Genomic DNA, 16,873 nt, shown 5'->3' with positions numbered 1-16,873 from the left:
TGACAGAATCGGAAGCCCTGCTGCTGGGTTTTATTTCTCTCTCCGCTTCCATCCATCACTTGTTCCACCTTTGCGTTGCAAAAAGGGTCTGTCTGGTGCTTGCTGGGTGGCTCCAGCTCCTTCTGTTATGCAGCTCCTGTGCCCTGACTCAGCTGGGGACCACCGTGCTGCAGCACCCTGAGACTATTGCTAACATGATGAACTGCAATTGTTGCAATTTCATTTGCTTTCCAGGAGGGTCTCTGCTTTCCAAGCCCTGCAAACGTGCTTCAAATGCCCATCCTACCTAAACCGATGTCCAGACATTGCCTGGTCTTAGGTTGCCCTGGGACGTGGCCTGCAGACCAGGTTATGATGGGAGTTTCTTGATGACCAGCACCACAAGATGCTCTCAGCAAAGGGAACAGATTGAAGGCAGATTGTGTGCATGAAGCCGCACCGTGCTCCATAGCCAGGGAGTGGCTTCAGAAATGGCATTTAATCATTCAACATTGACACGAGACATCTGTCACTGTCCTCAGCAGTGACGGGGCTACACAGCAAAACAATATGTTCTGGCGCTCCTAATCACTGGAAAAACACTACTTTTTGCAGAGAGTTCTTTTAGTGCCCAGCACAAATCCTTCTATTTTATTATAGCAATCCCAGCCAAATCCTCCAATAAATGGAGTTTTTATTAATGTGCAGCTGTTAAATGAGAAAAAATAAAACTCAGAAATAAAAATGAATCCCTGAATAATCGGGCTGATCCCAAGCAGTAAGAACAAGCAGGCCGAACAAATACTTACAGCTTTTTGGTATTATTTAAAAATATGGTTGGGGCTTTTCTTCCCCCCTCTATTTTTTTTACACAGGCCTGATTAGATTTTGCTCAGAAAAAACAGAGCCACTTCTGCACTCCTGTGGGCTGGAAAAGCAGCAAGGAGGAGCAAGAACCTCTGGGAAGAGGGTCACATCCAGCGCACGTGTCCAGTGTTTCCCTGCCACTATAGAGGGTATCGTATGCAATGGCCAGGGAGGAGAAGGACAGGGTGGCAATGCATCCAGGGTGCTGGGATCCAGTTTCATGGTGAGGGATGTTTTTGCTCCTCTGAAAAATCCCAGCAAGCAAGAAAGTGTCAAAAAATAAGGGGGAAAGTAGCGAGTGATGAAAGCCCTCCAAAGGCTGGAGCTTGAATCAGGATAGCGCTGCTCACTTTGACCAGTCACAGTTTGGGACTCCTTGGCTTGATACAAATCGGAGTTTGCCAGGTGAAATGTCGCTCTGTGAAGTGCCATTTTGCAGTTAAAAAGGAAAGAAAAGCAATCCTGTGATGATGCTACGGTGACAGGTGAGGACCAGTGCAGTCCTTCTGCTGTGCACGGATCAAGCTGCAATACTGTGGCCCTGGCAAAGCATCCATGCTCCCTGTGTCAAGAGAGGAGAGGTTTGCATGAAGGGCACAAAACTCCCTTCCTTACTCCTGCTGTTTCTGCTAGGAGATACATTCCTGCTCTGTTTATGCTCATGGCAGAGCCACGTGACTGCATGGATGCTAGAAGAGATCTGCTGGAAGCTGGGCTAAACCACATCCCTGGCTACGGTCCAGCTGGCAATAAATGGCTATCGGGGGCCATTTCCAATGGCTCCAGCCCAAAGGAGAGTGATGAGTGAGACGATGATGGAAGAGACCTGCTGGAGTCACCATCAGATACTTGTGCATGTTTCCAGGTAACTGGGATCTTGGACAGCCCGAATGGAGCGTGTGGAGAGCAAAGCCTCCTCTGGGGGGGCAAAGCCAGCCCTAGCAGCTTCCTCTGAAGCTGAGAGGCCTCTTGTCCTGCCTGGTGCACTCAGACCTCAGCCACAGCCACCAGGATGACTCCTGTCACTGGGGACCAAACCGTTGCCAACTCAGGGTGCTGCCTGGGGACCCTATGCAGGAGGGAGTGCCCCAAGGCAGATAGCATCCTGCCCAAGAAATGGCATGACCACCTCTGTTATTCGTTCTGATTAAATTAAAGCCATAGTAAAGCCCTAATTCTTCTTATTAAAGCTGAGAAGTTAAGCTCTTTGGGCAGGACGTGTGCCTTGCCTTGTGCTCTCCTAAACCACTTTGTCCACTCAATGACAAGACAGTAATAATATACCCCTATATCTTTCTTCTCAGACATGTTTGATGCTCAGGCCATAGGGTAAGCAGTGTTACTGGGGGCTTCCCATCATTGCTGTCTGAATTGCAGTATTTATATGCAATCTCCTGGCTATTTTCAGAAGGGCAGAAATGGGAGGCACGGCTCCAAACATAGCAGGTCTGCCTGGGTTTGCTTTTTAACACGTCTTGGCTTTTCCAAGACAAATTCCCTTGGGAGAGAAACCACAGCCCTGGCATTGGTTTGCTGTTACCCAAATGCTCTTCTGTGTTAGATGCTCTACAAGCACAGGATCACTGCCCTACAGGGGATGGGTAAGAGGCAACTAAGTCTACAGGGAAGAGTGAGGATACGGAAGGACTGTCAGCCAGGGACAGAGGAGGATGTTGTTGTTTTAATCTCAGTGAATAGCTGTTTTACCCCAGGGTAGCTTCTGTTATCATGGTGCAAGGTAATAAGCAATGAGGCTTCCCCGAGTGTTACTTAGGGGAAGTATTCTGCTTTTCTGCTCCACAGTACTTTCTTTGGAGACCCCTGCCTTGTTGCTGTTGGTATGAGTGGGTTTATCCACTCTCCTTTGCCTTATGGTTAAGCAGTGCCATTTGCCCTATTTCAGCAAGGCGGAGGGAGCTGGGTGATGAGTCTTGCCCTGCAAGCATGCAGCCCCATGGCCAGAGGAGCAAGGGCTGTCCTACCTGCTCTTCTCCTGCCTTGGCTCCAGCTGAGGGGTCTGCACTGGGATTTGGCCGTCGGCAAGCGGGAGAGAGGAGGACGTGGGCGTAGGAGTGTGCATGATGCTCACCTGCATTGAGCACACCTTTAAGGAGGAGCTCGGGACACCCACAGGGAAGCCTGTCCCCGGGAGAGATCTGAGCCATGGTTTTGGCAGGAACTGGGAGCAAATCCATGGCACCACATCCTCCGCACATGCCAGCCTCTTGCTTAGCGTAGGGAAGCTGGGAAACTTCTGCCCTCAAAAATCTTGCGCAGGGGAAGCTTTCTCTCATCCCTCCTCCTCTGCACCACAGGCAGAGGCAGAGCTTGGTATTGTCACTCACAGATCAATGCATTTACCCATGTGGAAAAATGTCATTACCACCATGGCTCGGCTTTTCTTTCCCCTTGAACTGCTCCTGCTGTGTGGGCAAGGGGTTGGCTCACTGTCTCTTTGCTCGGGTTGCCTCTGGGGACAACTTCCTGGCATCCCCGTGGCCCGTGCCACGCTTCACGCTGGGCACACACTCAGGGCTGTCCCAGCACTTCCCCCAGCCCGAGCATCCCCTTCACTGAACACATGAACAAGAAAGTAAGAAGGTAAGAGCAGAGCGAACAGTATTTCCCAGGGTTTCTGCAGCCGTTGCAGTACATTCACCTCCCAGGATGTTGGCAGGTGCTTTGGCTGATTAAACATTGCAAGAATAGCAAAGGAGAGCAAGCAGTGCTAAGGAAAACACGTAAGTGGACTTCTCTCCCACAATAAAATGGAAACCACTCTAGGTACTGAGCAAAAGGAAACAAGAGCCTCCACCGCCATTCCCAAAGAGGAAGAAAATGTGTTTTTTCCATCTTCAAATTCCAGCAAAGCTCCAAGGTTAAAAAGAAGACCACAGACCCTGGTCCTACAAGGGACATGTTTCTTATTTCTTCCTCTTAATCCTTTTACTCTTCCTCTTTCCCAGAGTGTGACTGTGACACCAATAACACAAGTCCCCGACTGAGGTGTTTCAGTAACTCTTTGCTGTCAGCATCGTTTGATCCGTTCATTTGTGATATATTCATTTTTGGCACCATGGCAGAGGTCTACCTGGATTATGTTGCAGAAGTCGTATGAAAAGCAAACCCTGGAAGCTGGCAGGAAAGCCAGGAACCTGCAAACTGACTGGTCGGGTGTCCGAATTTTGCATTTTCTCTGATGCAAACAAGCCTGAGGGAACATGTAGCTTTTAAAATCCTAGCACCCAGTTATGTCCCCGTCCCGCAAAGCCTCGTGTGCGCATTTAGCTCTGTGCGCAGGCTACTGCAGCGTCACAGGGCAATGCAAGGCTGATGGGCAAGCTGTGTAGGGCCAGACTCTCCCCTAAGAAGCTTTGTGAGCTCAGGGACAAGTCGGAGAAGAAGCAGTTGTGTAGGGGGAATAAATCTGATGTTATTTCTCTGTTATTTCTCTAGGTTCTTCGGCTGGTTTCTTTGGGACAGGAGCATTTCAGTAAAGGTGGTGCTGCTTGCGCCATGCCTGGTGGGCTCTGTGTAACACCCTGGGAATACAGTCCTTAAATCTGGCATTGCAAGCCCGGGCTGGTGACAGGGTTGGGAGCAAGCCCTCTGATTTCATCCCTACGAGCAGGGATTCGTGTCCTCAGCCTCTGAGTTTCAGCACCTGTTTGCATTCAGGGGAGCTGATGTAGAAAAGCGGCATTAGAGGGAAGAGTGGGAGTAGGCGCCCACATGCGTGGTGTCCCCCTCGGTAATTAGGTTAGCTTCTTTCATGGCCGGGGCTGTTATATAGAGCTGGAAAATCAATACCATATGGCACGGCACTCAGATAGCAAACTTGGAGATTAATTAAAGCAATTAGAAGAAGAGAATATAGAGAAGCAATTCTGTCAGGTCTCACAGCACAGTGCCTACGATTAGGCATGGCTCAGCTGACTCGGAAACGCAAAGGGCTTGGCAACACCTTTGCCCGGCTCTGAGCTGGACTTTCCTCCCCTTTGGGGTCAGAATAAACTAAATCTGCCTTTCCTTACTCCCACGGAGATGTTACTAGGGTGCGGCAAGACTCGGCTCCCAGCTCTGCTGCTGTCCTGCTGGCTGGCCATGGGCAAGTAGCTTCCCTGCATGTGTTTTCCTTCCCCCTGCCTGTTTCCCATCGACCCCAGAGCAGTTACCACCATGGACATTGTTTGGGCTAAAGGGCTCCAAGGTCCCCTAAGCCTCCCCTTCTAGACGGCAAATGTGAAAACCATTGCTGTCAGTTGAGATATTTCAAAGGACTTTGCTGGGGTTTGATTTATCTTAAGTTCATGCCATTATCTAATTAAAGGCTGATAGTCTAAATGAAGAAACTGGCTTAAAATCTTCCAGGCTGGGAGGAAAGTAAGAACTTTAGTTCAGTTCAAAACTTGCTGAGGTCAGTAAAAATCTTTCCGCTGGTTTCATCGTCCTTGGATCAAGTCTTCCAAGGCAATTTCTGGTCTCCCACATGTAGAAGAGCCCTGAGAAGGTGATGAAATGCTCTTTTTTTTTTACATTAAAAGAAAAAAATAGAAATTTGACTTCCTCACTCAGGAAATTTCATCTCCCTGGCCTGTACCAGAGTGGGACAATGTATACCTCTCTTTTGGGAGATGCTGACTTAATGAACGTGGCAGCTATTGTGTGTGCTTGGGAGCCTCCCCGCTGCAGGTCTTCTGCTTATGTTTTCTTTTCTTTTCAGCTTGAATGAGAGTTTCATTAATTGACTTGATAATTCCCATTTAATTAGCACATTTTGGAGGAATGATCGAAAAATAAGATGGTAAAGTAATCGGACAAGCATAGGGCAAGGGAATAATAGCTGCTATTCTGCTATTGTGGGGCTAATTGGAGTGGACAGTCAGTCAGCTAGTGTGGGGCTGCTCACAGTCGGATATTCCCAGCCTCACTGTGCCGTGTGTTCGGGACCCCCAAGCGCCCGTGTAGAACCAGCTCCCGCAGTCATTTCAATCACCTTTAACAAGCTGTAATTGAGCACCAAGGGGAATCAAGGCTGGAAGGGGGGCGTCCACGGGGATGTGAGATGCATGGGGAACTGGGACCAGAAAACAACAGCAAAGTGGAGAGGAAGCGAGAAGCACCTGCCAAAGTCCCTAAAAGGAGCAGCGAGAGATCACAGCTATGGCGGCTGTGTCTCTGCGGCCTTGGCTGCTTCCCAAGGGAGACAAAATGACGGTGCATTTGCACTGTGGGGCACCCCACGGCAGCGTGATGGGGCTGAGCCCCAGGCTAGGTGCCGCTGGGGGCGTCTCATGGGCAGTCCATGAGAGCTGAGGTCCCCAGCGCACCGCTCACTGCCCACACGCTGCCTCCCACCGTGGCTGGAAGTGGAGCACCCCGATGGTCATCTGCTTGCCCTGCGCTTGGCTAGGAATTAATTAGGAGAACAGCCCCAGGCTACTGTGACAGCTGTCCGCGCATGGCACTTGCCGGCAGTTTGATTAAATCTGCGGCACTCCAGATGTGCGAGCCCTGTGCCTCCACGCACGGTTTGCTCTTAAACTCCGCTTAAACCATGACTGCTCTTCTGTTTTTTAATCAAAGGCATATGTCTTAAGGAAGAAATCTGTGTGGAGGAATTAGCAAGGATGTCTCTGGGGCACATGGAGCAGGGACATGGGAAGGGGACCCCCCTCTCTGGTGCCCAATGAGAGCTGCTGGTGCATGTGGCCAGACGTGGTCGTGCACGTTGCTGTGAGCACTTTGCTTCGCCGGTGTAAAGGCAAGCAGGAAATGAACTGCTTTCCGCAGCGCAAGCAGCCTTGGGAGCAGAGACGTCGGTCCTGGCTGCAGCCTGAGAAATGCCCCGTGCCTGGCTTCGCCTCCCCGCGGGGAGGAAACCCACCTGTAGCTCTCGGAGACGGGGCATTTGGTCACGTGAAATACGTAAGTGCTCGTAGCAATTCGCCCCTCTTTGCTGCCTCCTAGCAGCAGGTTATTTCGCAGTTCCTTTTTCTTTGTGTGCCACAAGACAGCGTTTGCCCAACAGCTGACATTTCCCTGGGCTCCCAGCAGCCCACGGAGGAGGGGGAAGAAAAGCCACACGTGCATGCAGATGCGCAGTGTGGGGGCCGAGGGGAAGAGCCCCGCCGCATTGACCGGCTCCCCCAGACAGGCACGCAGCAGGAGCCGGCCTTCCCGAGGGGGTTGCCTCTCCATCCGGTCTGGAGCGCTGGGAGCGTCTTCCACCCAGAGCTGCCGGGAACTGTCAGATGGTGCCGACTTTCCTTTATGATTGACCTGATTCATATCTAAAGCAGGGTCTGGGAGGTGAAAGCTGCCTTATCCCATTACTAATCCCCTAAACCAGGCCCTGCAATACCTTCTCACTCATTCCCCATCCTCATACCTACTGAAGGTGGCCCCAAGGCGAGCCTGAGGTTGCCCCTAAGGTTTACATCCCTGCAAAGACCGCGGCCTCCAAAACCTCCCCAGGGTGCTGCTGGGCCCGGCGGGCTGTCTGACTTTGTGCTGGAGCTGCTGAGGAGCAGGCACATCCGCTCTTTCCGTGGACGGGGAGGGGGGATGCCTTGGGGACTGTCCCGCCTCACTGTGCCCCCTGGTCCCATGAAGCCCAGCGGGGAGCAGAGCGTGGGTCCGCGGAGGCACCCTCCCCCTGGAGTAGATGCGCGCCCAGGCCAGGGCGAGCACAGCCTTCGCTGGTAGCCCTCGTGGAGGGTCCCAGACCGGGCACACACATGCACCCTGCCCGCGGCGGGAGGGACCCTGGAGAAATTAGAGCAGGGGCTGATGTTTGATATTCTGCTCTTTAAGCGATTAATAATCTTTCGGCGTCGGAGAATCAGCGGAAAATCTTCCCTGGAAAATAATGAGCAGAGGAACATTTACTGATTAGTCTAATCCCAGATAATCCTATCTGATGAGCATATATCAAGATATCCTTTAACTGATTTATTGTCCAAAAGACCGGTGGAGATGCCCATCTCCATCATGGCTGGGGAAGCTGGTGGGTCGCAGCACATATATCCCATCCCGGTCCTTGTCCCAGTCCCGGTCCCAGAGCTTTGTCCCAGGGGCTGGAGCATCCTCAGTCCCCAATGGCCTCCCCCAGGCCTGGGCAATGCCGCCATATCCAGGCCAGCTCGCCAGCGCGGGGCAGATTTAACCGCTATTTCCATTCCTGCATCTATCGGCTTTCTCTCGGGTTTGAGCTTTTATGTTTCATAAACTGATTAGGAGCAATTATGTACGCTTTATCCCCAAACTTTCCAAATGACTAGGCCATATGCATATTTAAGGCTTCATCATCTCTCCCAACAGCTCAGTCTTAACGCAAGCTGCTGAAATCAAGCTGATTCTGGGGCAACGTCAAAAATTAGGGTTTTATCCACTAATATCTGCTCAGGCAGGAAATTTGTTGTGGGTGGTGACCGGATTAGGGCTTCTAATTACTGCGGCAGATCCTCCCTGGCTAGCAGTGAAAGTCTCCAATTCCAGCACCGCTGCGGCAAAAACACTCGGGAAAAGCGAAGGGGCCCAAGGGGACCCCGGGGTGCTCTGTCCCCCCACCTCCCCCCCATGCTGGGGCAGCCCCAGGTGCAGCGTGCCCCAAGCATCTCCACATCTCGAGTGTGCGAGGCCCCCCCCGAATTGCCTGGTGGCTTTTGGGGGTGCGACACCCCCCCCCCCAGCACCTGTTTGCCTTTCTCGGTGCAGACCACGATTGCCCCAAGCGATCCCCCCCCCCTCCCCGCCCCAAGCCCCCAGCACCGGCCACGGCAATTATCCTAAATGAAAGTTATTGTTTTGCTAATCCCGGGAACAGCTTGCAAGGGGAGATTTGGGTCTTTCTTTAATAATGCAAAGTTAATGCGGAGTCCCCTTGTAATTATCTTTATCAGAAGGACCCTCGTTTAATCTGACCGGGCAGCAGGAAGGCCGGGATCAGGCGGCCCGTGTAAGCCTGTTGTAAATCGTTTCCATAAACAGATGAAGGGAAGAGGGGGAAAAAAATTGCAGCCCAGGTGCAAGAATCTGGGAGCAAAAAGGAGCAAGGAAGCCAGGCACCTCCAAACGGCCCCGATGTCAGCCCAGGCCCCCGGGACCAGGGTGGGGGCAGCTGGGGCAGTGAGACAGCCTGGATCAGGGGTGTCCTGCCCCGTCGCTGTCCACAGGGTGCTGGGAGGGGGGGAACGCAGCAGCCAGGCGGGACGCCCCGTCTAGGTGTGGAGCTAATGGGTGGGATGGGTGCCACCAGGGTGGGCACCAGGCCCCTCCACCGAGGGGGCCAAAGGGGACCAGGGAGGGGATCCCGGAGGGAGCACGGGGACCCGGGGGAGGGCCCGGGGAGAGCCCGGGGGAGGGACTGGAGGGAGCCGGGGGAGGGGACCGGGGGGCCCGAGGGAGGCGGCCGAAGGGACCCGGGGAGGGGACCGGCGGGGGGGGGGGGCTGCTGGCCGCTAATCCGGGGATTGGGAGCGCCCCTCCGGCGGCCCCGGGGTGTGATTGGAGCCGGGGCCGGTGGCGGGCGGATAAAAGGGGCGGCGGGGGCCGGTGCCCGCCTGGGCTGGGCCGGGCCAGGCGGCGGCGGCAGCGGCGATGCCGGGCCGGGCGGAGCCGTCGGGGGGCCGCGCGGCGGCGCCGGTGCCCATCGCCGTGCCGGTGCGCAGCGCCCTCCCCGAGCGGGCGGCGCGGCCGGGCGGCGCGGGGCTGCGGGCCAAGGGCTTCGCCATCACCGACCTGCTGGGGCTGGAGGCCGAGCTGCAGCCGCCGCCCGGCGGCCCCGGTCCCGGCCCCGGCGGCGGCTACGAGGGCGGCGCGGCGCTGGGGCTGGGGCTGGGGCTGCTGTGCGGCTTGGCGGCGCCCGGCGGGCCGTGCCTGCTGCCCGCGCCGCTGCCGCTGCTGCCCGCCCGCGGCCCGCCGCCGCCGCCCGCGGCCCGCCGCCGCAGCGAGCACCTCTCCGGTAACCGGGGCGCGGGGCCGGGCGGGCAGCGGCGGCCCCCCGCCGGGGCCACCCCGGGCGGGTGAGGGAGAGCGCCGGGATCGCTCGGGGGGGAGGCGGGGGGGGGGGACGCAGAAGGTGCGGCGACCCCCGGGCTCTGCAGCCCCAAGCTGCCTCGCACCCGCGGCACGGAGCATCCCCGGGGCGACAGCGGTGCCCCCCCCCGAGCCCCTGCGGGTCCGGCCCTGGCCGAGGTCCGTGCTGAGCGTTGCTCCGGCCTTGGCTGGGCCCCCCGGGGCCGCCGCGTGCTGCGGGGATGGACCCCCTCGCCGGGCCCGGCTCGCCCTCGAGCAGCCGAAGCTGCGCCCCTGGAGCGGGGCTTGGTTCCCCCCCCCCGCAACCCCCAGCGCGCTTCTTCCCCCTCCGCATGCTGCCAGACGAGGACAGCCTGTCCGGGGACGCGAGCGAGCTGAAGACGTCGACCTCGCAGATCAAGAGGAAGAAACGGCGGCACAGGTAGAGCCTGAGAGCGGAAGCGACGCCGTCCTTTACCTCCTCGCGCCGGCATACAGCTTCCTCCTGTCCTGCTGCCGCCTGGTTTGGGGCAGGCAAATGGCCCCAAGGCAGCAAAGCAGAAAGGAATTAGCTGCAGCGGGGGAACAGAGATTTTGGGGGAAGAAAAGACTAGCAGGGAGGGGGCAGCCAGCCAGGCGATGTTATCTCTGCCACTTGCCGCAAGGGTCTGGACTGCATGACAGGACGCTCTCTCCTTTCTGCAGGACGGTGTTCACAGCTCACCAGCTGGAGGAGCTGGAGAAGGCTTTCAATGAAGCTCACTACCCGGACGTCTATGCCAGGGAGATGCTGGCTGTGAAAACAGAGCTGCCGGAGGACAGGATACAGGTAGGTGGCTGTGTGGGACCTCTCTCCCCTCCCGCAGAGGCTGCTGGCACCTGGCTGTCCCGTCTGCTGTGTGGCAAGCGAGTGCAGGTGGTGGGAACGTGGTGGCACCAGGATATTGCGGGGCACCTGCATGGGCTGCTCACCCCCCCCCCCCCCCCCCCCACTGACAGGCTACACATGGAAACCCAAAACCAGGGGTACGGCGCTCCTTTGGCCCTGATAGCCCCATTTGTCGCAGGTGGCTTGGCTCTGTCTTCCAGAGACCCAGCTGCGGCAGGAGCTGCAAGCGGTTCGAGAGCTGCTGGGCCAAGCTGCCTCCCCTTAGCTTGCTCCCGTATCTTTTGAGGGACATGTGGCATTTTAGGCCCTGCCCCTGTCCCTTGCACTGTGGAGCGGCTCACTGGCTCAGTTAAGGACAGGATAGATTGGGCAGCAGTTGGGTTGTGTCCACATGGCAGGAAGGTGGGGGAGAGGAGCATGAGCACCCTCTGTCAGCCTCAGCGCCTGCCTGATGGACCCCTTGTTCTGGAGTCGTAGGTGGTTTTTGGCAGGGGCTCTGCGAGCAGGCAGAGCGGAGGGGCCCCTCTTAGTGACTTTGGCTGGGAGCACCTTCCCATGTCGTGATCAACCTCATGTAACGTGTGCTCCCTTTCCCCCCCCTTCCTCTCCTCTCTTACTAACACCCACGTGTGTGCCCTCCCCGAATCCCCCTCCTCACGCACTGCTCTGCCCCCCCCTTCCCGCTGCTGAAACCACATACCGCACTTGCACACCCAAACCTCTGCACGCACACGCTCGGCAATCCCTTCGCCCTGGACACGCACTCCTCCATGTGCGATGGGCCCTGCACGCCTGGCCGTGGGTGCCATCTCCTCCCCTCTCCCACCCCTCCGTGCTCTCCTGGCTGTTACCCCTGAAGGTTTGGTTTCAGAACCGAAGAGCCAAGTGGCGGAAGAGGGAGAAGTGCTGGGGCCGGAGCAGCGTGATGGCCGAGTATGGCCTCTACGGGGCTATGGTGAGACACTCCATCCCTTTGCCCGAGTCAATCATCAACTCTGCCAAGAGTGGCCTGGTGGGATCGTGCGCCCCGTGGCTGCTGGGTAAGCTGGAGCATGGCGTGACAGGGGGGACAAGGACAGATGGGGGCAGCCGTGGAGCTAAGCGAGCTAATCACCACCTCTTCTGAATGGCCACACTCACTTTTTCCCAGGTCAGAGCAGGGCCTCGGCCACAAGCTTTAAAGAGGCTGTGAAGTATCTTGGCTCTTTCACTCGCTCCTTTAAAGAATGGCTGGGCAAAGGGGACCATTTCACCACTATCAAACAAGCCCCTGCATTTGAGCTAGCAATGAGCATGGGAATCGGTGGGTGTCTGGGAAGCGATCACATTGCACACCAAACTGAAGAAAATGTTAATGCTCTATCAGGGCTACTTGATATGCTCAAACATGGCCTTGCACTGAGGTGGCAGGGGGAAATCCAGGCTGGGATGGGCCCTTTGCAGCACCCCTCTCCCTGCAAGTCTTTCCTGCTGCCTGGGAGCGAATGGCACAGACCAATTCTGCTGCAAACCATCCTCTTGGACTGCAGAGAGCAGGCAGCAGGCATGTGGGCTGGGGAAGAGCGGGAGTTAGTGTGAGTTTTCCTCTGGATATGACTGTAGGAAGCAGTAGGAGGGCAGAGCAGAGCGATTCCCTCGGCTGGGAGATGATGCTGAGTAGTCCCTGGCAGACGTAAGCAACCAGAGCCCTCTGCTTTATTCTTTCTCCTCGGCAAGGCATGCACAAGAAGTCCATGGAGGTGAGCAGGAAGGCAGAGAGCCAAGAGAAGTCGGCAGATGGCTGGCGAGAGGAGCAGACCGAGGAGGACTACAAAGGGAAGCAGGCCAGTTCGCAGAGGAGCTCTGATAAACTTGGCCCTGTGAACGTTTCGGAGGACATGGTCATTGACCTCTCCAGGACAGCCAAGCATGAGAAGAGGAGCATGCTGAGGCAGTGCATCAATGGGGACTCCCCTGTGGAGCAGGAGGACAGGGACCACTGAACTCGGACTGGCCCTGGGAGCCCAGGCCTTGCAGCTCCCTGTGAAGATAAGAATATTTATTGATATATATTTTTTTCCTCAAATAATTGAACTTTTATCTGAATTCAGGGCATTCTAAAACTGAACCCCCCTCTGTCCCCTCACTTCTCAGCTGTTCACTCCTCAGCAGAGCAAAGATGAAGCCAGGGTGGAGGGCGGGAGAGGCGTCCAAACATGGCCAAAAGCAGTGTGAAAACAATACCATGTTTTGGGCAGCACGGACAGTCTCTTGGAAAGAGCTTCCCTTTTCCCCTGGGATGTGAACACTTCCCCAGCCATCCGGAAGCATGAAGAGCAGCAACACAACGGGAGCCACTCCCTCCCCAAGCGCACGGGTGCAAAGGGTGCAGGAACTTACAGGCGCCTTTTCTGAATACTTCTGTCCCTGCACAACACCCATGTGGCAACTCCCTCCGCTTTGAACGGGCGACTCTTCCACCTCAAGGAGCAGCAGGGTTTTTAAACACGGTAGAGTCCATCCTCCAGCTGGTATAAGCTGACAGATGTGTCAGTTCATATCTGCCGAGGATTTGGCCTGCCAATGCAGCCTTATCACTGGATTTACACTGTGTAGCTTCCTTAACTCATATTTGGGGGAAGGGGTAAAGACACTTTTATTTATGCAATGATTTTGTACACGCTTGAATGTTACCTGCTGTACTATGCATAATAGAACAGACCTTTTTGAAAACCAAGCCATAGCACCCTGGAACAATTAAACAAGTTTGTGAATTGACATAGGAGAATATTTTGTAAGTGTCTGTAAAAGTGTAATGTCAGAGCCATTTCTTGGTGGTCTTATTTATGTCTAAAAGCACTTTAGTGATCTGGGTTTTTTGTTTTTGTTTTTTTTCTGAATGTGGCTCTTCCTGTTTTGTCCATCACTTATTTATTACACATCCATAAATAAAATTGTGGTGTATCTTTGCTTTCATGCTCTGCATTGATTCTTCCCCTCCTCACCGTTACTTTGGCACACATCATGGGTCTTGCTAGCTTTGGGCAGATCCTGCCCAAACTCATGCCTGCACTGGGCTCAAGTGCTCTGCTGGGGCAATACAGCTGCTCTGGGGGGGGCAAAGCAAAGCCCTCACACATCTCCCCAGAGTTGAGACCTAGTCCAGTGGCCTCCACGTGCCAGAAGGTGATCGACTGATTTGTGCCACTTCAAAGGTCTGAACTACTGCTGATGGGTTAGGAAACAGTCCTAAACAGCAGTTGGCCAATTCCTAGGGAAGTGACTGGGAGAAAGTTGTTCTCCTCTCCCAAGGGCTGTTGAAAAGCCTCCTTTATATAATTTAAGGGTGAGTTTAAGGCTGCTCCCTCTGGCTGGGCAAATGCAGTGTGGGAGGTATTGCTGGGGGCACCTCTGTCCTCCTGGCAGCACACACAGAGCGGAACAGCCCGCAGCAGCCATGCGGGCCCAGCCACAGGAGCATCCCCAGTGATTCAGACCCATCAGAGGGCACTGTGACCACCCAACTGCCTGCGTGAATTCTGGCTGCAACTTGTCCTCGTCCTTACTACTGGGCTGAATTGGCACACGTGCACACTGTGACAGCTATCCTGGAACACCTCCAGTTTTATGTGCTGGCCAAAATGTAATGGGAAATGATCAGAAAGGTTTTATTAAAATCTGAGTAATTCCAATTTGGAAAGGTTCCTAATACAGCTCAGTACGTGCATGGCCATGTAACGATGCTGCTACCTGTCCCTGCCTTTGCTGCCGGGCCTGATGGCAGCTCCTTGCACATGCACAGATGCACTTTGTGCTCTGCGGGAGGAGAAGAGCAGTTGGGAGGTTAGGTGGGAGCAGCAGAGCAAAAGAAGTGGCACCTGCAGATTTCCTACCTTTCTCTGCCCTTCCACTGGACAGGGACACATGTACATGGCAAATACAAGCTTTCTGGCAGAAAACTGTATGACTGGGATGTGTGGGGAGCATGGTTCAGGAAAGGATGAGCCAGGGCTTATTGCAGCAGCAGCAATTACGCTCTGGGAGAGCCGAGACTTAGCACATTGGAGGCCTAATCCTGCCTGAGCAGCATTTGCAAACCCTTTATTTGGGCTGTGCCGTGCTGGCACTGGATGTCTGGTATCTTTTTTTTTTTTTTTGCCCTGCCCATGTGCAGATGGCCTGGCTCTTCGCTTCACTCTGGATGCAGCAATGTGAGAGCGAGTGTGTCACTGTCACGAGCGCAACGTTACTGCGGCAGTGGGAAATGCCACAGCCCCCTTCCCCGCAGAGGGTGCAGAGAACTGTCCTGGTACTGAGCGAGCCCAGCCTGATGGGCTTCCCGCTCTTACCTCCTGCTGCGAGAGGGGACTCACAGGGCGGGCTACTGGCCTGCTGCACATTTTGTGTGGTGGGAAGTTGCTGTGGGGTCAAGCCATGTATGTTGGGGCTAAGAAATGCCTTCACTGCTCAGGTCAACAGATGAGGATGAGGGCCCTGAGGAGGCCAAAGGAAGGGAGGTGCTGGCAGATGACAGTGACTGCAGTGGCCTGCCCAAGGCTAAGCTCCTGGTGGCCACAACAGCCAGATCTGTAGGCAGGGTGGAGTAGGGGCTGGTGGGGCAACTAGGGACTCCTTGGGGCAGGGACGCTGCCTCTTAGCTGCCTGCGCTGGGCCTATCAGGAAAGTGCCTGCTGCCCTCCACACATCATTGTGGTTGTAGCGGCAATAGGAGTAGGGCAAAACATCATTCTCGTCTCCGCTTCAGATTTGATCCATCCTGAGATTAGAGGTAGCCAAACCCAACCACGGCTCCTGCCAGTGCAGTCTCATGCTGGGGCTGGTCACAACGGAAGAGCCCTGAATCATGCTGACGGCTGCAGCTTGCTCAGCTCTCTGCTGGTGTGCTGAGGCTGCTCACGTCAGGCCTGGCAGCTGTCTCGGGGACAGCACCATGGCCTGACTGGCATGACCTTCCCTCTGCGAGGGAGGCCGCGGCCCTGCGGGATTTGCCACACACAGGCTGCGTTATCAGCCACAATAACTGGATTCTCCCAGGCAGGAGAGCCCTTCGCCATTGCTCTGTCAAGAGGAGCTGCTAACATAGAAGTCACTGTTCAGCCTTTGTGATTGCAGGAGGGAGCCCCTGCACAGAGCCCTCACATGTGCAGCAAGTACTTCCACAACCTCGCTTTAATTTATCTGGGCTGCAACCCTCCCTGGCACATTTACATCTTCTCACAGAGCTATATGTACGGCGCTAGCCAGGGACTTAAGCAATCCGCTAAACCAGTCATGGACGAAGGGATGAGGAAAGGGGAAAAGGAATAAAATGAGATTATTTTGGCTTGTTTCTTGGCTTTTTCAGGATTGGAAGCTGGCTGCCAGGCATGCGTTCGGGGGGGGGGGTGGCAAAGCCGGCGCTGCAGACGTCCTTGTGAGGGGCCTAGGTCAGGCTCCAGAACAGGGAAGGCTGCAGGACTGCATCTGCAGAAGCATCTGCCTTGTGCCATTTCTGAGCAGCTTAGTAATATTCATTTGCAACTAGCATTTTTTTCTCGGCTGATCCTCCAGAGCTGCCGGCCAGATTTGCAGACTGGGAGGTTATGAGGTGAGTTTGAAGGCTTTGTAAGCGCTCCCTCGTGTGGGCTTCGGCGACAGCACACGGTGACCAGCCCAGGGAAAGGGAAGCCGTATCCCTTCTTCTCCACCCAACAGATCCCAGCCCAGCTGCAGGGTGACAGGCAGGGGTGTCTGGACACACGAGTAAAGGATCCTGCGGGGTTTGGCTTTTTATTATCCATTTCCTCAAATCACCAGCAGCTACTCAGTGCAACAAGAAGCAGCTCCCCAGAATAACCCAGCTGCTGGCAGAGGGTAAAGGCATTCATTAGAGACTCTGACTTCCTCCAAACCGCCCCTTTTTGAAAGTTAGTTCGGCATTAACAGCACTTATCAACCGGTTGCAAGCATTTAGCCTGTAAGATGTCACCAGCTCAGCACTGGTAAGGGTAACAGGTTTTGCTCTGGGCACTTGCAATTTTGCTCTTATTCCATGTTTTGCTGCAAGGACATTGGCGAAAGGCCAGGCAGCTGAGGCGCGACTCTCCTTTTGGAGCCCATTTGCCCTCTTTTCTGTCTTCT

The 16,873-nt window shown here is 55.1% G+C and overlaps 1 protein-coding gene across 1 annotated transcript; it reads left to right on the top strand.

Annotated features, from left to right (window-relative positions):
* The first annotated feature begins 9,447 nt into the window (after positions 1-9,447).
* VSX1 (visual system homeobox 1) lies at positions 9,448-12,817 on the top strand. The gene is made up of 5 exons (XM_067294648.1): positions 9,448-9,811; positions 10,228-10,306; positions 10,570-10,693; positions 11,613-11,793; positions 12,470-12,817. Exons 1-5 carry the CDS (start codon positions 9,448-9,450, stop codon positions 12,733-12,735), a joined length of 1,014 nt encoding a protein of 337 aa, XP_067150749.1. The 3' UTR covers positions 12,736-12,817.
* The last annotated feature ends 4,056 nt before the right edge of the window (positions 12,818-16,873 follow it).

This window comes from Apteryx mantelli, chromosome 3 (assembly GCF_036417845.1).
Source record: "Apteryx mantelli isolate bAptMan1 chromosome 3, bAptMan1.hap1, whole genome shotgun sequence".
Classification (NCBI taxonomy): Eukaryota; Metazoa; Chordata; class Aves; order Apterygiformes; family Apterygidae; genus Apteryx; species Apteryx mantelli.
Note: the sequence above shows the minus strand (reverse complement) of the source record. Positions and strands in the feature narration are given on the sequence as shown.

What these genes read in the sequence shown, in the direction of transcription:
- VSX1 (XM_067294648.1), top strand. Translation starts at nt 9,448, where the DNA reads ATGCCGGGCCGGGCGGAGCCGTCGGGGGGCCGCGCGGCGGCGCCGGTG. An exon ending in CCGCAGCGAGCACCTCTCCG is followed by an intron (nt 9,812 to 10,227) that starts GTAACCGGGGCG and finishes GCATGCTGCCAG; the next exon opens with ACGAGGACAGCCTGTCCGGG. An exon ending in GTGCGCCCCGTGGCTGCTGG is followed by an intron (nt 11,794 to 12,469) that starts GTAAGCTGGAGC and finishes CTCCTCGGCAAG; the next exon opens with GCATGCACAAGAAGTCCATG.